This window comes from Seriola aureovittata, chromosome 1, assembly GCF_021018895.1.
Source record: "Seriola aureovittata isolate HTS-2021-v1 ecotype China chromosome 1, ASM2101889v1, whole genome shotgun sequence".
In the NCBI taxonomy this organism is placed as follows: domain Eukaryota; kingdom Metazoa; phylum Chordata; class Actinopteri; order Carangiformes; family Carangidae; genus Seriola; species Seriola aureovittata.
The window spans coordinates 10,110,950-10,132,654 of record NC_079364.1 but is presented as its reverse complement, the minus strand read 5'-3'; the positions used below and the strand labels follow the sequence as shown (position 1 = coordinate 10,132,654).

Here is a 21,705-nt window from a genome sequence, read left to right as displayed (position 1 = left end):
CTGTGATACAACAACTGAGCAGATTATTCTACACTTGTTTCTGGGAGATAAGTAGAGTTGTGTTAGATTATTAGAGTTTACAGATGCAATCTCAAATTAGTCTTAAGAGAATTAAGATAAAGTAAAACATCATCAGCATATTTCATAGCGGCAAAAACAGCTGAACATGCATGTGAACAGATATATTTACGACATTTCTTTCTTCCTCTGATGAAATCTTTTACAGTCATTTTCTATTTTCCAAATATTTTTGTGAAGCATTTTAACATAAAAATTAATCAAACATTGTGTATACTGCGCTGTAAATACCTTCTCCGCTCTCCATGGCTTCGATGAAGACCCCTCCACAGTGGGGAAGTACCCAGTACCGGCGGCGGTAACGGTCCTGGCCATACATCATGGAGCGCAGAGAGTGGGAGATCTCAAACAGCTTTCTTCTGGTCTGATGATGTTGCTGCAATGGTACAAAACATACTCTGTGACTTCTATACATTATTTATAGACCTTCAGGAAAACAAAAGACACTAACTAATGTCCTTCAGTAATGACCGTGATATATTGAGCATTACATGCTATGCTAATGAGGTAATTTATTAAGCTAATTAATGCCTTCATTAGCAACAGCCCTATGTTAGCGTACATGTTCATAAAATGTACAAAACACATGGTTGTTTTTAATAAACACTGCATATTAAAGCATTTAGAGGTTGTAGCTATTTTAAGAATTTATTTAGTTTTTCAAATAATTAAACATCTTCCAAAAACTAACATGATTATCAAAACTTCACAGCAACATACAGCCCAGCATAACCACCAGCAATGAAAGTGGGAAATAAAAAAAAAAACAGCAGTAAGACTCCACATTTCTTTGGTTTATCTCTTCATAGTTGCTCCCCCAAGAGACTTTCTTTTTATCGTGCTGTGTGTTCTGTTTTTAATCCCACGTTATCGGTGTCAACCAAGCATGAATTCATTATCTGATGAATTATAAATTTATGTGAATGGGTACTGACTTTGTCACAGCACTTGTACATTTTAAAGAACAAACCTTGGCTAGCTTCTCTATCTGCTTCTCCAGCTCCTCAATACTGGTGGCTTGGTCAACATCATCCTGACAGGGGCAAAAGAAATACATTGAATGTCTGCAAGCAACCCGACATGGTCAGTTTTGATCATGGCTCTATAGATGGATCAATCTCCCTACCTCATCGTAGGTCTCCACTTTTTTAACTTTCTTAATTTCTTCCTCCTCCTCATCCTCCTCCTCCTCTGCCTGATCGTCACTGTCATCATCGTCGTCTTCATCATCTTCACTGTCTGCACCCAGTTTCCTCTTGCGTTTGGCAGCAGAGGATGGAGTCCCAACAGACTGGTTCTCCTCCACACCCATACTGGCCTCCCTCCTACCAGTACGTTTGGCATAAATGGTCCTGAGCCTGCATAAACACACACACACAGGTTAGTCTGATAGTCAGAGACAGAGATTAAAAGCAGTATTTTTAAGGATTAAAGAAAACTCACTTCTTCAGTTTTCCCTCCATAATGATCTTGTCCTTCCTCATGTTTGCCATCTGATCAAGGCTCTTGTCAATCTCACTGCAAGAGGAAATGCAATCCTGTCAGTTACAGTTGTGGCTATGTACATCTATGCTTTTGGTATTCTCAGAAAATAATAACAAATATATTTAATAAAAGATTAAAGCTCAAGGCAGCTGGCAGCTATCTGCAGCCTGAGTAAAAAGCTTAATAAGCTGGTATCCCAATGCACAAATTAATACTTGCATAATTTCCTTACAATCAAAAGGACTCTACTGCCAATTACTGCTCCCTATGGAAGCTTTATTAAACAGTTTCCACTGCATCAATAAAACATACCACTATTGGCTAATGAATAACTGAGTGAGTGTTAAGAAATATATCAGCACATACAGTGCATGATAGATTAATTTATTATTGTTGGCTTTCTAATTATGTGTTTTTGCATAACCATCCAACAATATATTACCGACACTCAACAGTTGAACAATCCCACTTTTCAGTTTCACCTGCTTCACCTACCTGATAACAGCCTTGCTGCAGGCCAGCTCATTAGCCAGGAAGCCCAGAATTGAGGCCTTCTGGGAAGGCGTGTGGGCCTGGAAGGCCTTAGTCTTCAGACTGAGGGCCAGAGGAGCCAGTTCTGTATTGGCACAATGGGCTCCCATGTACATCTGTAGCACCTCAGACACATTATCCCTGTTGATGCCAACATTGGTCAGATGGTCCCCCAGCATGGTTTTTGTCTGTAAAAGGAGGCGAGGAAGATGAGGACATAAAGTTGATGAACACTTCTTGATAAAAAGGAGTTGATTTGACTTCTAAGCTAGTTATTTGTAATTTTAGAATTACTAGTAATATGATATGATATATATATATATATATACACTGTTGCCCATTAAGTTGGAATAATTTTGTTTTCAGACACAATCCTCTGTTTATTCCTATTTAAATGCATCAGTAATCACTTTTGACCAGGTGCAATGATTACATCATGTGTCCCAATTGCCCAGGTGAAATGAAATAAATCACATTGTCACAATCATTTCATGGAAAGAGGTAAAACATATTTTATTCCAACTTTATGAGCAACAGTGTGTATATATATATATATATATATATATATATATATATATATATACACATTAGCACTAAAATTAATATCAAATTATCAAATGTAAAAGTACTCATACTGAAGACTGGTTCCTATTAGATTAAATGAATGATTGGTGCATTAACCTTTTAGAGATATTTTAGTATTGTAAGTGCTTTAGTAGGTGCTAGGTCTACATACTTTATATGTGGATTCTTATTTTAAATTTAAGCAATGCATCATATTTACTAAGTTAATCATACATTTGGCATGTAAAACAATATATAACAATACTAATAAATAAACTTTTCGTATGAAGTCACTTCTGACCAAAATGATCAGAGAGAGCAATATATGCCATATTTCTGTCTCAGGTGTAATTCTCAAGATGGTTCCACTGGTTATACACATTAAATTATACACAAATACAATGCATAATGTAATCAACTTTGACCTAACTCACCTTGTGTCCAGGTGGCAAACCGGGATCACAGACTGCCAGAGAAAGCAGTTTGACGAGAAGGTCTTGGACGTGGCCCATGCTGTCCCCCACGTTGAGCAAGCCCTCCTGTAGCATGCCCAGGGTGGGCACATCCACATTCAAATCAAGCCCCAAAACCTTCCCGAAGCCTCGCAGGAACTGCATCAGCATCAGGCAGTCTGACACAGCACGTCCTGGCAGGATGAGTCCAGGAATCCGGGAGAACTCAGGGAGAGGCTGGACAAAGGAGAGTGGGTTAAATAGGATTGTCAGCTGTTTTTGCTGTTGTTGTGTGTTACTATGAGATCAATAAATTAAATCTAATTTGGACAACAGAAAATTATGAGTTGAACAACAGAGGTAAATGGGAGAAAACCTGTCATTATATCACACATCTGTTGACTGTTATCAAGATGGTGCTTTCAAATTTATAGTAATGACTGCTAATTTTCTACATGATGCAGTACTCTTCTTTAGCCACTTGGGGGCACACACCTCCACACATAAAAAGGCTTGCTACCATGTAGTCTTATTGTAAGTACTGACCCTCAAGAAAATGTAATAATAATAATGATAATAATAAAAAAGAATAATGATGATAATAACTATTATTATTGTTATAATGGCAAGACAGGCATTTTGTGACTGTGCCAACCTACTGCCTTCTAATAACATAAGATTTTGGAGAAAAATTGACGTTACATTACATTGTGTACGGACTACAATTTACATTGTTTTGTTTTTTTGTTTTGATCGTTTGTTTTGTTTTGTTTTTTTTCTTCTTGTGATCAACTTTACACTCACAGCACTGACCGGACGGACTACTGTCTAAGCTACCTTGTGATCAGACAGACACATGTCTTCATTTGGCTTCTTCAGTTCCCTCGCTATCTCCAGCTCCAGCCTCCGTTGCTCCAGTTTACGCTCTTTGTTCAGGCGCTTCTCATCCCTTTTCTCCTGCCGCAAGCGCTCACGCTCCTAGAGAGTCCAAAATTCAAGGGAGCATTAGGGAAGCAAAGTGTGTGTGTGTGTGTGTGTGTGCATTTATGTGTGTACGTAAGTGTGTGTGTGTGTGTGTGTGTGTGAAACAGACAAGAAGGTTTACTTGACTTTGCTGAGCAGTATTAGAATTCAGCCTAATGCTGCTGTGCATTCAAAGGAAAAGTGCTTGAGGGCCAGAATCTTTTGACTTGGTAAGTGTGTAGAAAAAAAAAAATGAATGGATGGAAAGAACGCACAAAAAGGAAAGGAAGCGGGAATCCATCCAAGGAATAATGACTGAGGCTCTTTTTATGGAGTGGACTGTATGTGTACTTCTGCATTTATTTGTGTGCATATGGACTACCTCTGCTTTCTTGCGAGCCTCAACAGCCTTCATCAGCATTACATGTTGCCTTCTCCTCTCCCTCTCCTAGAGTGGTAAAAAACACAGAGGCACATTAACAAGCACACATTGTACATACAGTCCTCAAGGTCGACTAAATTTAGTGTGCATTAATGCAAAATTGCGATGCACTAAATTCAATAGAGGCACCATACTTGAACAAACACAAAACGATGCTTCACATGTATGCACTTTCACATGTGTGGTGGAAGCATAAGTGAAGAGTACAGTAGTACAATGACAACCAAAAAGCAACACATAGATGCGATATAAAGTAGATGTGATGACAGGCTCAAAAAGAGAAGCAGCTGGAATCGGTGACGGCGCCTCTAAACTAAAGCTGACACAACAAAAGCAACAAAACGCTGGTTGCCAGAAATCTTCTGACATGCCACATTGGCCTTACGATCAAAATAATAAAATTCAATTACATGAGTCAATGCTAATGTTTATTTGACGCATCATTCTAATAATATTTGGTGAGGGGAACGACAAAGAGGAATGGATGGTAAAGAGTAGCTACAAACAGAGCAGTTCCACTTCAGTGGTTTTGGCAGCTTAAGTATTAGCACAGTATGTAACTGCTGAGGATGAGACATCTATGTTACACAGTCTACTGCAAAAGGGCACCGGAATCACCGGTGACTGACTATCATTTCATTTGATCTCTTTAGGTTTCCCGCTCCACCGTATCAGGCTGTCATTCCCTCTGTGATCCACCAGAAAGACACAATTGCCACTATTAGGGCTTGCCAAGGACATTTCCAGCACATAGGGACTAAAATGGGCTGTTTGTGAGGATCGTTTTGTCATTGTGATAAACAAAACAGGCTGGATGCCAAGCACTCTGCTGCAATATTTCTATGTTCTTATTGGTTTCATTTATCTACAAATAGAAAACTTCAAAAAGGACAAGTTCAAAAAGGACATGAAGCCTGTGGCATTCAGCTTTTTCTAGCTTTTTCAATTCATCAAAAATACTGAATATGTTAAAGGTTATTATGATAAGAAACTACAATACATCAAATGCAATACAATTGCACATGACAATCTTAAATACCAGGATTATTTCATCTATCTCAATTTGCCCCCCTTCATTGTGCTCCGAGTGAAGCTACAAAAAGGGGTTGAAGCAACAATCGGCTCAGAGTCCACTGTGAAACATATAGGCAGACCTTTAGATTCAGCTGCGACTGTGTATGAGTGAGAAGGGCTACAAGCAAGACAGCGAGGCCAAAATAAAATGCTACACGGAACCATATCTGTCCTCATGGTGGAACTGATTATATTGTTGTTCAACAGTCTATCAGGTTTATTTTCAAGCAATGGTTGTGCTGTACCCTCATCAAACTTGGCGGAGGGCGATAATCTGCCAGGAAATCCCTCCACCATAAAGACAAAATGATTCTCAGTAGCTGTTTTCATTCTTTGTGCAGAGTACAGGAACAGTGAATGACAGAGAGGCTGGGATGGGGCAGGTTAAAGTCCAGCACTCTGTGGACTGCAGAACAGATGCACGGACGAACAGACACAAGCTCAATGTCTGGGCCGAAATCGTCAAGCACTCATGGGTAACACAGGCTACTCCAATACAACAGTTAGACAATGTATGTGATGGATGGAAACTCCTCGAGTGCACTTTCAGACAGTGAGTGTGGATTGGCTAGCAGTCTTTGCAATGCATTCTGAGTAGAAGGGGTAGGATGGGGGAGGGGGACAGAAGCTGCCTGGCCACCGTGACAGGGTCAGTTGTCCCTCAGGACGAGCAGATGGAGGCAGCATACTGACTCTTTTTCTCTTTTGTTGGTTTTGCTGGAAAGCCATGCAGAAGAATGTAGTATGACAGCAGCCAGTGCTACACTTAATGCATTGCTATGACAACCATAACACAACCAGTTACACGATGCAGGTGTTAGATGTACAAAAATAAACATACCCATACCATATCTAGTCTATGCCTCTCCAACTCCTGGCAGAGAGAGTTGGCAAAATATTAAGGAACAGAAGTAATATCCAATACCAATAAGCATGGGGTTCAATAAAGAGAAATACTAAAGACTTTCATTATATAGATGTTTGGTCATTAACTACATTTATATAAAGTCACACATGCCTGTATTTAAATGTATGTAGAAGCACATATATTCACACAGAAACACACGCTCACACACTCTCACACACACACACACACACACACACCTGCAAATTCTTACTGAAGTTTGAGATAAATGGTTTTATTCAGCACTAACTACTACGTTCAAAGGGCCTGAGGAAGTTGTAGTGAATGCCTACCTGGTGTTTGAGAATTTCCGCCTGCTGTCTCCTCAACTCTTTCTCCTTGAAGGCAAGAAAGAGAAGATGAGGGAAAAATCAATATTCTTCCATAGTTCCAATATCATCACAAAATCACCACAGACTGATGGAATTTCAGCCCATTTCAAAAGGCTGCTCTAATTTTATTGCGCGGCTACTTCTTAAGTGGAAAAAGACTCACATTACCGTCACTGTATGGCACATACAGTGATTCAGGTTTTTTATTTCAGCAAAAAGGGATCCATGCTACATTTGTGTGAATATAAAACTGACTGTAATTTTACATGTGGGGAGTTTCATAAAAAAAATTGAAACATACCTTTATCCGTTTCTCAGCCTCCAATATTTTGGCATTGGCGGCTTCTTCCTTCTTTTTCCGTTTGGCCTATGAATAAAGATTAAAGTCAAGAATCACAGAGACAGACATATCAATCAGTCTTGGGTGAGGACTTTGCTGCACTTTAACTGATTGTTTGCAGTTTTCTGGTTTGAGCGAAGATTTCATGCTCCTGAATGCCAGTCAAATTTGTAAAACACAGCGAATGAATAATGTATCTCTTTAACACGTAATTGTGAAAATGTTGAAGCCTCCCGTTAAGAGTGGCTTGCCAACCGTGTCAACTCAAAATTGATTTAGTCCTGCTAAAACACTTTGAAGCTCCAACAGTATAATTGTGTGCGCCTGCGTATGTGTGGATGTGTGTGTGGATGTGAATGCATCTTGGCATGTGTGTTTGTGTGTGTGGAAAACAGCACCTTTTTTTTTCCCTCGACCCACTTATGCTAAACTGTTACTGTTGTCTGATGAAAAAAAGACTTTTCTGTCCAATTTAAATAAGGTCTGAAGAGGCAGCAACAGCCATTTTAATATTCAACAGCCGTCAACCAAGACCAATTTAGCATTAGTTCCATGTGGAATTATGCCTAAGAAGACGCAACTCCCTCCAATGCATGCTGCTGTTCAGTAATGAGCTTTAGGAAGATTAAAACACTATAGACTGAGGGGTTGTAGCTATCCAGGAATGTTCTGCTTAATCAGAGGTGCTGTTGGATCAAATTCTGTACCTCCAAAATTTGCTGCGCCCTGAGTTCCTTCTCCATCCGAATCTGCTGAATACGCTTGATCTTTTCCTGTGGAAAAAAAAAAAACAAAAAAACTTAATCTCTCAATATTTTAGACACTGGAAAACACCCTTAGATAAAATCACTTTCTAACCACTCTATTCCAATTGGGATATGCGAAAAAAAAAAAAAAAACACAACAAAAAGTTTAGCACTAGAGGTAATGGCGGTAATTGAAAAGCAAGCTTTAAAGCATCACAAAATAACCATTCAGCATTTTGTGCGGTGCAGACAGGGACTACATGAGTCAGGACACTTAGATAAGGAGAAAGGGAAGAAAAACATTTGTCAGCACACTGTAGAGAAGACCAACCTGCTGCTTGAGAATCTTGATCTGCTCTTTCTGCTTCCTTCTCTCCTCTGCCGCCATGATAGCTGCAAGAGTTAAGTCAGTATTATATTAAAAGTCTGCAAAAATGACCCACAAAGCGGGGCTACCAACTGCATTCATATCTGAGAGAATTGCAGTGGTTGAGCTTTATTTATTCAGGAGGTCTCACTGAGATAAGGATGTGTTTTACACGAGAGGCCCAGAAATTCAGAGCACCAGATCATAACTGAGGTGACTCAGTCACACAAAACAATCACACACAAAGTTCATTAGTTCATTAGAAGTTCATTAGAAGAATTAGTGACTCTAACCAGAAAGATGAGTTTAACCATAATAAAAATACAGTAATAATCAAAACAACTTATCTAGTAGTGTTATCGTCATCAATATCAAAAGCTTTAGACAGATCAACAAAGAGTATCACAATGTTTATTTTTATTAGTCATCCACAAGTGTAGCTGCAGCAGGTATCGCACTATGACCTGGTCTTAACCTTGATTCTTATGACTGGAGGATATTATTAAACTATATGAAGGCACCGACATGCGAGCTGATCAGTGATTGTGGGATTTTAGACAGACAGGACAGATTAGATATAAGCAGATAGCTTTTAGGTCACCAGTGTCACTAAATTTATACAGTGGATGTGAGATCATTTTCATATTCTAGCAGCTGTAAAAGTTTAATTAAAAACATGTAGAAGTTATGTTGAAAGCACAGCATCACATCAAAATTGTCTCTGCTTTAAATGTATTGGTGCATTATACATTTCAGAATATATAACATGCCTGCTTCTAGTTCTGAGTGTACGTGATTGCTAAGTAAACAGTCTTGAGATTTTGATCTGATGTTTTTTTTTTTTTTAGCTTTGACATCGCGTGTAGGAATTTAAAAAATGTATAAGCATAACGTTTGAAACCGGCAGCGGAGCAGCAATAAAGATTAGGGCAGAAAGAAGATTAAAGCTTGTGCTTTAAAGTGATGAAAATAAATTTATACATACAAACAAAGGCCCTGCTGTCTTTATACTACACACATTTAGATCAAAGTGGTTTGAAGTGGCCAACTGACCAACCCAATAACCCCCACCGCTATCTCCATGTTCTTGTTAACAACACAAAAAAACAAAACAAGAGTTTACCTTGCTGCTTCCGAGCTTCTTTGGCTGCACGTGCCAGTGCCTGCTTTTCCAGTTTTCTCATCAGTTTCATCTGGGCGGCCTGTCGGGCTATTTCTGCACAGAACAGGAAGAAAGTCATCATCAGTGAGAAATTTCAGAAGAACACCTAAATGCTGCTGTAGCCTAATCTAGCACATTTCACTGAGCCCATGCTTTACCTTTCATAAAATTTAGACAAAATGTGAGAGAGATACTCAAAACCACTTTTCTTGATAAGGATTAATATATATTTAATTGTCCATTAACATTTTAAAATACTGAAATATATCTATTTTCATGAGGGTAGAACTGATCACCATGGGGTTTCAGGGCCATAAAAAATTATTTTAATTTGTAATAACACCATCTGCAATTATGTTATTATCAAAGCCAAACAAAAGCTCAGGAACATCAAAAGGACATGATAACAATGCTGATTCATCTCAAAAAGTATCTATATTACGACACAAGTAGGCAGAGGTAACACACAAGCATGACAACAAAAACAGACTTATCCATATACTATAAAAATATTTTAAACTGTAACTCCTTCCTTGGCTTTGGCAACCTGAATAATGGCTGGTTGATTAATGGCACACGCACTTATGACAAACATATTTCAGGGCTCATTTCCTCTGCTAACCTTGAGCCTCTAGTTTGCGCAGAAGTTTGACCTCACTGGGACTGGGGCCCTCGGGCGCCAGTGGATCGCCAACATTAGGGGGTCGTCCCTTCCTCCGTCGGGTACCTTTGGTACCTTCACCTGCTAATTGACGCTCTGAATTAGGGGGACGACCCCTACGACCTTCCATCGCCAAAATACGAGGAATGACCTCCTCTTCCTTCAACAGGCTCCACTGTAAACCCTTAGAGAGTTGAGGGAAGAAAAGTAGAGGTGGAGATATTGGGAAGGGTGTGGAGAGATGTAACAGTGAGCAACTTGTTGAGGTACATCATTTCATATGACTACGGAAGAATTTAATAATTTGCTAACTGGACTCTGACTCGTGTATTCAACAGTGATTCAAATAAGATCTTCTTTTTTAAAATGATAAATCATTATATTTTCTATAATACATAGTAAGAAGCTGGCTAAACAGTATGTTAAATAAGAATTGCTCATTTAATAATCTATCTGTGTTCATCTAGTTTCTCTGGCCCCTCAGAAATGCATGTATCTATTTTTAAGTATTTTCTCTGTTCTGTTTCCAATAATGCACACATATATATTTTCTAATATATTTCTTTGTATCACAGACACATAACATGGCATATATCATTGGTCACCTGTGGAAGTAATGTCAGCTGATTATTACATTTCTCCATGCACAGTGAGAGAGCTATGAACTAGGACTACTGAGGGTTTTGGTTGATTCCTATCCATGCCCTGATAGTGACTGCTGCATGAAGCTTTGCCTGCCACTAGATGAAAAGATGAACAGGGATCAGGGAGAGAGAGAGAGAGAGAGAGAGATGAAAGGCAGTCACCTGGGGTCCTTCTCTGGCTTCATAGAAGTCACCAACCCTTATCTTTGCACTGAAGCTAAAATTATCACGCGTGATGCCACTTATTCCATTTCTGGATAGATACTACAGAAGAGAAAATAATAATGGCGTTGGTTTAGGCAGAAAAAAAATTGCGAAATTAGCGACATTGAAAAGCAACTGGGAGGCACTAGATTGAAGGGAGTCTAAGGTTACAGTGTGCATCTGTGCAGTGCTACTAATCATTATAAAAGCCGGGGGACAAAAAAAGAGCAAGAGCTCTCAGGAGAGAAAAACGGTTCTGACCTTGGGGTGCACAATTCAGGCCCTTTCTTATTTATCTGTGGCATTGCTAGGCCTTTTACTGCCTACTGACTGACTAGCAGTGAGTGAATGTTACTGAGTATCCATTTTTTTGTTCACACTACTACAGTCAAAGGCAGTTTTTACAATCAGTGTGGTTGAGCTTTTGATGAATCAAACAACAAAGATTATACACGATAATATACTGTACAAATGGGGCCGAAGCTGTGCATCCCAACACTAAACATTAATCATATTTTGAGGGGGGGGGGGGGGTAAGGAGGGGGGGGGGGGGGGGGGGGGGGGGGTAAGGGGGTAGGGGGAGGGGGGTTGAAAAAAGTGGCACAAGAAGTGAATCTAAGAATATCATCTCTCACTATTAGGGTCATAGAAAGCAGGGTGGGGGTGGAGTGCAGCTGGAGCCATAGCATAGAAAAAATACAACAAATCCTGATACTCAAGCATTTGTTTGGAGGAGCAATGTGGAGGAGCAGTGTTGCAATCTTTACCGAAAATATCTTTCATGATAAATCAGCCCACAGTGATTCCCACTGTAATCCCTGTCACAAACTCAACTGCTCATCTGTATGCCTCAAAGCATTTGCTTCTGTATCATGGATGTAGATCAAGCTGCAGTGCTATGAGGCAAAGGTACCTTCATCACATCTGGGTACTGCCTTAGTTTCTTGCCACACGGAGCGTAGTAGGCCACCTCACCCTGCGGCCGTCCAGTCACTGATTTGATTCTTGTTTCTCTCCGCCACCTGGGTTTTTACGAATGAAAAAAATAAAAAATAAAAAATAGCACAGCTGTTCAGGAAAAAACAGTGTGGATCATACATTTCTGACCATGTCCGGATGTGATCACAAAAGTGCCAAAAAATGTTAACACTCTCTGAAGTGAATCGCTTTATAAGAGCTTTCTCTCTCAGACTCTTGTACATACCCCAGCTCCAGAGGTATCATCAACTCCTTCTCATCCATCACCCTCTTCCTCTTCCCTAAGCCTGTGGAGAGACACAGTTCAACCATCAATTTGACAGCACAGCCTATGACTAGAAACCTCACACAATAGCAGCAGCAGTCAAAGCCCCTGAACTTACCGGTAATCATACCTGGCAGGTAACCAAGGACTTACATGTTTACGCGCACTGGCCTTTCAAAAAGGCATTCACCAGCATCACGTGACCACAAAAGTTAAATATACACTCAATTCCCTCAGCTGCCATATTGAAATCATAAAACTAAAATGCCAAAGCTGATATGTATAAACAAAGGGTTGAATTTGTATCACATGGTATGGTCTGTTAACATTTAAGAAAAGCAATAGAGAGAAGAAAATGACCTATAGTAGGTGAAAGATTGGATCATCTATGCTGAACATGTCTCGCAAGCTACACATATGTCCTGTTTTCTCTGATCTGGGTAATTTCTCTGCATAGTAAGAAGGAGGAAATGAACCTCATTGCTGTGCCAAACAGGTTGTCAGGGCTCTTGGGCATGCCCCTGCAGGACCTCAGAGCTCCAGTTAGGCCATGACAACACACTGCCTTCTCCCTGCTTCCCTAAGAGTAACAACCCCTCTTCCATTCTTGGCTTTTTCCAGTATGAGATCCATGAAAACCATCTTTCCCCCTGCACTTTTAAAGTTTCTGCATACAGGATTTTGAACACGTTACCTAATGGAGAGGCTAGGCTGTAGGAGGATGAGCCTGGAGAGCTGTGATAGGCCAAGGCACTGGAGCTGGTGACAATGGTGGGAGTCTTGATGACCTGTAGGTTGAGAGGGGAGCAGCTGGTGGCGGTGTGATTGGTTGAGGTGTTCAGTAGTTCTGGGCCTTTGGTTAGCCTGCGGGGAGTCGTCTCCTTTGTAGATGATCCAGACGGCAGCAGCTTTAACTCCTTTACTTTCTTCCCAGAGACGTCACTGTCTGAGTTGCTGTCGGACTCTGAAACAGGAAACCAGGGCACAAAGTAGGTAAGGAGCTGATAGTTTAAAATTAATGAAGTATCAATTCATCAAAACAAATGGAGATTAAATGAATGATTTTCTCGTATGACTGCATTTCAAGGATTTTAAATGGATTCCTTAAATGACTGACAGACCGTTATGTTAATTCAAGCTGAAACAACTGGTCAATTAATTGATTGGACAGAAACATAACCTTCAACTATTTTGATCGATTAAGTTATTTTTCAAACAGTATTAGAAAACATTGCATTGCTCAAGTCTCTCATTTTGCTGTTTTTCTTTGTCTTATGTGATTGTTAACTGAATATTTTCAGGTTTCGGGCTGTTAGTTGGAGACAAGAAGCAATTTTATGACTTTACCTTGAGCTTAAGCAAATTGTGATGGACATTTTTCACTAGTTTTGGACATTTTATAGACCAAATAATTAATTTTTACAATCAAAAAATAATCAGTAGTAGTAATCATACTTAAAATGATTTTTACTGGCAGCCTTGATTTTTAATATTTTATTGTCAGCTCATTATTAAATTGTGAAAGTTACTTTTAGTTTTTACATAGCAGGTACAAACCTGACAGACTATCATCTGAGTCCTCTTCATCCTCCTCCTCCTCCTCAAGGTCGTCATCCTCATCATCATCATCATCTCCTGAGTCGTCAGATTCCTTATTAGCAGGGAGACCAGCTGTGGGGTTACATGTCCCAGGGATCCCCACTCCAGGAATTCCAACTCCAGGGATACTAACTCCAGGAATCCCAATCCCGGACTCTCCTCCACGAAACAAATCTACTAGAGACTGTACCAGATGGTTCTGAGAGAAGCCCTTCCAGGCAGCTAAAGGGTCCGCTTGTCCCTGTCCCTGTCCCTGTCCCAGCCCTGGTGTCTGTCCCTTACCCTTAGGGGACTTGTTCTTTCTAGATCCATGGCCTGTGGCATGGGGTGAGGTAGTGGGGGGCTGTGACGGAGGCCCAGCCTGGGCGGTTGCTTGGGTCCTGCTGGCCCCTGTGCTCAGATTGACAGGCATCGACCCAGCATCGGAGTCGCACTGAGGGGACTTGCCTTTAGAGGCAGAGTCTTTGCGAGGTTTGCTGATGAGGGCCAAAGGTGCGTCCTGAGTGGTGCTTTGGATGACTCCATTGGGGTGATGGGGTTCAGGGAGCCCCAGCAGGGCACTCGAGAGGAAGAGGTTGGAGTGATTGTTCTGGGGTGGAGGAGGCGGAGCAGGTGGCAATGGCGATGAAGACAGAGACGTCCTCTTGGGAGACTTGTTTGGCCCCTGCTGCTGCTTCTTTAGCTCAGCTGGGAACGTCTGCCCTTGGGACATGAGAGTCTGGGAATAGAAGAGGAGGAGGAGAGAGGGAGAGAACAAGGAGAGGCAGGGAGTCAGGGGGAGGGAGGGAGAGGGAAAGCCAGAATGGGAGGAACAAAGAAAGGTTAGGAAAAAAATTAGAAAAGAAATGGGACAAAGTGGAGTTGCTCTAGCTGTCAGTTCGCATCACTGTTGATTGTTTGAGCAGGTGACAAAACTACAATGCTGAACACTGGTACAGTTAACTGTGTCTAAGCTCCTTTCTGAGAAACAAAAAGAACATAAATGCAATAACCGAAGGCATTGTACTAGGCTAAGTTCACAAAAAGAAACACTGAGTATCTCTCTAAAATTGTAATTACTTGTCTGCACATTTGAAAAGCTTCATCATCATTATCATCATCATGCGGCTGGGTATGTTTGCCTTTTTTTTTTTTTTTTTACACCGATGACAAGCTTGGCTCAATCTGTGTTTAAGCAAAGGCAGGTTAGACTTTAACGTTGCACTTTCAACTGGATGTGATATGAAGTGAAACAAATCAATTTCACAGACCATGAAATACAGTAACAGTGCTGAAACCACAAGGGGAATTTAGCTCGTTGTAAACTTCTCTACACTGGTAAAACAAGAAAGGGGAAATGATTTTCACAGAATAAGCTTTTCTCAATAGATTTAGCTTATTGATTATTGCGCTATCATTCATATTTCATCTGAAGAAAGGGAATTTCTGCAGTCAAAAGTAAAGAAAAATGCCAGTTGTTATAGCATTTCATCTGAATTGCCCAATCATATAAATAATACAGTTGCACATGTGCAGAGCCTATGTCTGCTTCAGAATGATAATGAAACTAAAAGCATTTTATCAACAGGCTAATCTTTTCAGGAATAGAGCAACTTTAACCACTGTAAATCAGTCCAAAGCTGTAAACACTTAGAAATCACATTGAAAATCTTGATAACACATAGATCATAGAGCTTAATGGGCTTCATATGAAAGGAAGTTCGAACGTGATGCCACCAATTTGGTCTGTAGCACCTTTAAAGTTAAACTTGACAGTATATGGACACTTAAATCCACAGAAGTAGGATGTTAGAAAGTACTAACTTGAGTAAGAACTGAATGTACTGCTAACACTGTTCATCAAATAAACCCATAAAATACACAATCTGGGAAAAACCTTATATGTGGAAGTACTAAATTAGCGAAACTGTAAAGATACCACGCTACCTTGTGCAAGGCACTAAGCACTTACTACAAGACTGGAGGATATTAGAGCCGAGTGGGTGCAGAGTGCATGATTTTGTTGGTAATTACCTATTTGTACAAATGTGGGCATTAATTACAGTTGACAATGACAAAATATTCACTTATTCTAAACTCATTCCTCTCCCAAGGTTATCACAAGAGCTCAAGACTGTCACTCTAGTAACTAGTAACTGTAACTATTTAGTAGTTTACTAGTCCAGTTGTTTTTCCATGTCTAATCCCCACAAGCCCTACAAGTTTACTCTAACAAGAACCGCATCCTGAATCAACCACACAAAACAAAGATTCTCTCTGATATCCAACTGCGGTTGTAAGAGTTTGCCCAAGGCCATGTAATAATTTTAAAGAGGCCCTTTGGAACATGATACAAGATCCTATCCTTTTGTGAATGCGAAACAGCAAAAGTAAATATTGTATCATTTTTTTAAATTGAGTGTGCAGCTTCAGCTGTAACAGGTTTGTAACTGTCTGTGAGCTGCTGGGATCTTGTCTTAAACGTGGTAAATGGCCACCAGATTAAAAGAGCTGCTCTTTATTGTGCAGTAGTGATGAAGAAAAGAGAGACACGTAACTGCAAATCTAACTGCACACTCAACTCCAATGGATAAATTCATTACTGTCAATTTGTTGGGAACAGCTTTGTTCACTAAGGCTTACTGTGCAGATATATTCCTCTTGTCTTCATCTCACAGTATATTGTGCATATGCATTGAGTACAGTGTGTCATTTGTGTGGATATAGCAAAAATAAATGACATTATTACCTGTTTGAGCCTGAACTCATTGATCTGCGCAAGTGAAGCTTCCAGCAGTTTCCTTTTGTTGGATTTGGCAGTGCCAGGAACAACGTGCTTCAGTGATGACTTCTGGGAGCTTGTTACAGATGAGGTCAAACCAAAAGGTTTTGGGGAGGTAGACAGCGGGAGAGTCGAGTGGGGTGGAGAGGGGACAGAGAGAGGCTTAGGGGAGGAGCACAGGGAGAGGGGCAGGTGCTGGGGGGAGGAGGAGGGCAGCAGTTTAGGAGGTTTGGGAGAGGCAGTGCTGGAGAGTGCCTTTGGAGATGTGGTCAGGGCTATGGGGGAGGAAGACGGTGAAGACTCCCTACGGGGTTGAGTGAGGAGTGCCAGGGGCTTTGAGTTGGCGGCCAGGCCAGTGGACTGAATCACACTGAAGTGTTGCTGTGGCCCCTCTGTTCGGGACCTGGAGCCGTGCAGAGCCAGTGGTGAGGTTTGGGACAAGGCAGGAGGGGAGACAGAGCAGGGTAAGGGCACAAGGGTTGGGGGGTTGGAGGGAACCTTCTGGGTTTGGGTGTCTTTCTTGTCCTGGGGCTCCCCACAGAGTGGTCTGTCAGTCTTTGCAGTTCCAGTGCTCGGTATCAAAACCTAAGGGGGGGATAAATAACTGTTAGAACAAAGAATAGCCTCATGGCATGATAATTTATTTTAATTCATTCATCATTTTGGAGACTATTTTAGTGAATGAAGGCACTGGGCACCAAGTGGAGTCAAGTGCACCATGGCCAGAGAAGCCGAGGGCATGCGGGCTTCCTGCTATGCGCTCGCACAAAAACGACCCTCTGTGTCTCTGTGTGTTATCGTTTCCGTTCAACAAAAAAACTCTTTCACTCTTGTTCATCTTCGATTCTTCTTTACCTTTGTTTTCTTCTTTGTCCGCTTCTCAGAGTCTGATAATTCACTCTGTTTGTCCTCTTCTTCGTCATCCTCATCGTCATCATCGTCGTCTTCATCATCCTCCGCTAGGTCCTCCAGATCACTGCTGAGGGACCCGTCACTTGAGCTGTCTGAGGATGTGCCTGATTCGCTGTTGCTCACCACAGAAGTGTCTGCTGGCTTCTTTCGTGGTTTCTGAGTTGAGCAAAAAACAAAAAAAAAAAACAAGAGCAAGAATGAGCCTCACTGTATGAGACATAATTGTGCATTTCACATGTCACTTCTTTTCAAACTGAGGACTAAACTAAATCTCAGTACTGACCTTCTCTTTAGGCTTCTGGATCGGCTTTTCCACCAACTCTGCTGGATTGTTCTGAGGGCTGCTACGGTGACTGTTGGAGGGGTTTGAATTTTTGGTTGGCTTAGTCGATGCCTGAACAGGAGCCGGACTCGCAGAAAAGCCCCCTGTTTGTGTGGTGGGAGGACGGACCCCGCTGCCATTGACGGCCCCATTCACCCCTGGAACACAAAACAGACCTACTGTATTACTAATCTGCTCCATCTTTTCTGTGAACTTTGTTTCAGGGGATAATGAAATATCTGAAACTATCTGCAGAATGGAATAAGGCTAATAAAAATATTGATTTATACATGTATCTCATCAAACATGCCAGCTGCGCAAGGCACAAGCCCAACATGAGCAGTTTACATAATAAAAGATAAATTAAAAGATACTGTGAAATTAAAGAGTGCAAGAAACAGAGATTACGAGAGGGAACGTGGAGGAAAGAGGGGAAGAGAGAGGTTGACAGAATCACTAAGTGAGGACCGAAAGTCATTAAATCAGTCTTGAAAAAGAGAAATCTCATCACAGGACAAAGTGGATTTAGGTGGTGGAGGAAGTAGACACGCAGAAAGAGATGGTGGGAGAGGAGAGATAGAGGTTAGGTTGTTTATTTTCAGTGCAAAGTGTCATTCCCTCTTGGAAAAGTAATTAATTACACATGCTTCAACACACATAACACACATGAGAGGGCGGTTTTGAGAACTGTATGGATATGTTAATATTTCATTTGAAACAAACGGAAAGGCGCAGTAGTCGTCTGCTACTCTCCTGCATTAATGTCTATTACAAAAAGCAATTTTCCATGTACGTAATGTAACTGTGAGGATCAGTTCTGAATGGTGTTATACCTTTAGCTGGGGTGTGGCTATTCTTGCCTGGCATCCTGATCTGAACAGGACTGGCGCTGTGGTTGGGCTGGATGTGAGGGGTGAAGAACGGAGGGAAGCCGATGAAAGAGGGGAGAAAGGCAGCAGCTCCCCGTCCATGGGCTTCAGCAGCTCGCCACCATTCTGTTGAGAGAAGAGGAGAGGAGAGGAGAGGAGAGGAGAGGAGAGGAGAGGAGAGGAGAGGAGAGGAGAGGAGAGGAGAGGAGAGGAGTGAAGATGTGATCTCATTTAGCCAATTGCTGCCTAAAAAATTCAAAAGTCCCCGTCTTACCAGAAAGGGCTCCTAGCTGTGGGTGGGTAGCCAGAGCAGCTGACATGCCCAGGGAGCCCAGGCCTCCAAACTCAGGCCTGCCTGCTCCAGCAGTGTAGAGGGCTCCGAAGGCTGGGTGATTGACCAGAGGGAAGGCACTTGACAATGTGGAGCCAATGAAGGGCTGCTCTCCTGCTGCTCCAAACAGACGGCCTGAGATAGATCCAAACCAAGTAGAACATGTTCAAATGTTTTCAAATGCAATCCATAACAAATAGTTGTGTATGGCAATACACTGGCCGGTGATAGAAAGCAACAAGTGGAGAAATGTTCTCAACTTTTGACTGATTTCAATTTTAATTAACACAAATCTATTCTGCACTGTTACACAACATACTATCCTGTATGAGGAGAATTGATGCTCTTTGTAGAATTTCAGCCTCTGTGTTTTCCACCAAATCTGTGCTCATTGTTGACAGTTGTTAGTATTTAACAGCATTTTGTTGTTTCAAGCCACTGTTACTGACTAATCATTCCTATAACACAGGATTAAAAGGAGCTAAAATTTGCCTCGAACTCTAGAGTCTAAAAATATGAATTTCTGACTTGATTAATAAGAAACATAATAATATTACTTTTATATTTTCTTCCATAAAGTGCAGTGTTAGTGTGCAGCTGGTAAGACAGTTGTTTATTGCACATTTAGCACAACTCATTGCCCTCCTGTTAGTTTCGTATATGTTTATTTGTGTAGACTGGGAACATTGTTCTCAAATTACCTCTCTGAGCTCTTGATGTAAGAATCGACAGGGTGTAAAAACTAGATTTAAACAGCTTTTGAAGGTGTCGCTTCTTATCCACCTGACTTATAGAAGAATTAAATACAGAACGACTGTCTTCTATTTGTGTAAGAATTAGCGTCAGAATTAGCTTTCACTGAGCGCACACTGCACCTAATTTTAAAAGGCAGCTGTGCTGTTTCTGTGTATGACAGACTGACTATTGCTTCAGATTGATGCTTATGTCTATACAGTAAAACATTCACATTTAAATTACACAGCATTGTGTCATAATCCAATTTCAGCATGGAAGTATTTTGTGTGTTGCCATTTCTTCAGTTTAAACTGAGTCTCAGAATATGTTGCACAGTGACAAACACTGGATATTCTTTGTGAGAAAAGGGAAGTGTGTGTATAAGGTGTAAAAAAGCTAACCTCCTCCTATCCTTTTGGCATTCAATTTCAGCACAGAAGAATACTTCATCAACATCATCGTCGTCTAGCGTTTTCCTGAGCACAATCATTTCTGGCAGGGGCGACTGTCACGTATTACCTCCTCCCAGAGTCAGATGCAATTTGGTGTGAGCATATTTCATGCAAATTCAATTTCTATTCCAGAAAAGCAGAGCAAGCCCGCTTGATGCCTCTGCATAAGCCAGGTAATACACATGCAAAAAAAGTGATGACTGAAGAAAAGGAAAGTGTTGTGCACAATGCAGATGAAAATGTCAAACTACTATACACTTGCACACACCACAAAAATGTAAAACAAAGTGACACTGGAGCAGTGTTTTCTGAACTAATGCAGTCCGGGATCTAATTATCCAGAGGGCGACTTTACACAGCGGGGCCAGTTATGTATGCTCTACACCAAAACACTGAGGAGGACTGTGACTGAACATATTATACAGATGCATCTCAGAGACTATTTTTAAGTGAGAATCAAACTGTTTGTGGTTATGCGGCAGTGTGCCAGCAGTGTGACGTAGGATAGTATAGCCCTTTGTGTTTGTTTCAAGGCCCCTCACTACCACAAGACAGCAAAATGTGCCTTCTGAATGTCATTAGAATATGCTGAATATGTAGAGCCCGCCTTGCCAGAGTCAGCTAGCGGATACGAAGATAAACGACTGCAATGCAACCCCCAGAAAGGCCAGCCACAGCATTCACTTATGCCTGGGGTGCCCACCTCTCCCCCGCACACCCCTTCCCTTTCTAGGCAACACAAAGTGACATCTGCAAATGCCTTTTCAATATTAATGCGGGCTTCCAGAAGGCGAATAATTAAATCTAAAAATTTGAAGTGAGAAAAGAAGCACGGGAAAGACATACCTAGGATTACCTACTCTCTCTTCCTCACTCTGTGTCTCTGTCTCTCTCTCGCTCCCTCGCCCTCTTTCTCATTCTGTTTCAATCCTTCCTCCTCTCTGACAAACTGCACCGCCTGCTTTTTTCATGTTTGGATGCTGCCGAAGGGGGATTAATTTGTTGTTTGTTGCAGTCAATCAAATTTCCACAGACAGATTTAAGTTAATTGCATCCGTGAGTTGATCCCAGAAGGAGAGAGTGCTACAAGCCCCGATCAGCTTTTATTCTCCAAGTGATATCCTCATCAATGACACATGAGCGTGTGTGCGTGCGCGCTCACACACACACGCGTGCACACACACACACACACACACAAACACACAAACGGAGTCCGTGCTAATTTTTATGTTCTTCAGATTTTTTTTTCTGAAGTGTTACTGGCACATTGGCAAAGGACCTTGAATCAACGACTGTTGCGGTCTGTGATGATACTATATCTGTGCAATACGTAATTACTGATGTTACCTGCTTGCACAATACACTCGACACATTCTTGTTGTTCTGGCTGAGGATGTTTTTTCTTTTTAATTATGATACTTTGGATACTTGTAAAGTGAAGCAGGTGACTTTTACTCTTTTGGTTTATTTGCATATATCTGTACATATGTTTGAGTTACAGCCCCCACACTAAACAAGGCACTGTATGAAAT

The 21,705-nt window shown here is 41.2% G+C and overlaps 1 protein-coding gene across 11 annotated transcripts in view; it reads right to left on the bottom strand.

The window, feature by feature from the left end:
- baz2ba (bromodomain adjacent to zinc finger domain, 2Ba) overlaps window positions 1-21,705 on the bottom strand; it is a 67,233-nt gene that overhangs the window by 6,511 nt on the left and 39,017 nt on the right. For 2 of the 11 annotated variants that reach the window (XM_056384338.1, XM_056384371.1), the window contains exons 4-28: window positions 18,930-19,121; window positions 18,620-18,781; window positions 17,748-17,944; window positions 17,408-17,620; window positions 16,520-17,137; window positions 13,750-14,509; window positions 12,887-13,156; window positions 12,154-12,214; window positions 11,863-11,971; window positions 10,908-11,009; window positions 10,063-10,285; window positions 9,402-9,494; window positions 8,243-8,304; window positions 7,873-7,938; window positions 7,127-7,192; window positions 6,787-6,831; window positions 6,431-6,463; window positions 4,456-4,521; window positions 3,948-4,088; window positions 3,093-3,347; window positions 2,059-2,282; window positions 1,522-1,596; window positions 1,205-1,436; window positions 1,049-1,111; window positions 310-454 (exon numbers count right to left, since the gene is read on the bottom strand). In XM_056384338.1, coding sequence (XP_056240313.1) covers window positions 310-454; window positions 1,049-1,111; window positions 1,205-1,436; window positions 1,522-1,596; window positions 2,059-2,282; window positions 3,093-3,347; window positions 3,948-4,088; window positions 4,456-4,521; window positions 6,431-6,463; window positions 6,787-6,831; window positions 7,127-7,192; window positions 7,873-7,938; window positions 8,243-8,304; window positions 9,402-9,494; window positions 10,063-10,285; window positions 10,908-11,009; window positions 11,863-11,971; window positions 12,154-12,214; window positions 12,887-13,156; window positions 13,750-14,509; window positions 16,520-17,137; window positions 17,408-17,620; window positions 17,748-17,944; window positions 18,620-18,781; window positions 18,930-19,121 — 4,473 coding nt within the window. The remainder of the gene's footprint in view (window positions 1-309; window positions 455-1,048; window positions 1,112-1,204; window positions 1,437-1,521; window positions 1,597-2,058; window positions 2,283-3,092; window positions 3,348-3,947; window positions 4,089-4,455; window positions 4,522-6,430; window positions 6,464-6,786; window positions 6,832-7,126; window positions 7,193-7,872; window positions 7,939-8,242; window positions 8,305-9,401; window positions 9,495-10,062; window positions 10,286-10,907; window positions 11,010-11,862; window positions 11,972-12,153; window positions 12,215-12,886; window positions 13,157-13,749; window positions 14,510-16,519; window positions 17,138-17,407; window positions 17,621-17,747; window positions 17,945-18,619; window positions 18,782-18,929; window positions 19,122-21,705) is intronic. The other 9 variants (XM_056384347.1, XM_056384429.1, XM_056384355.1 and 6 more) reach the window with 5 other exon arrangements.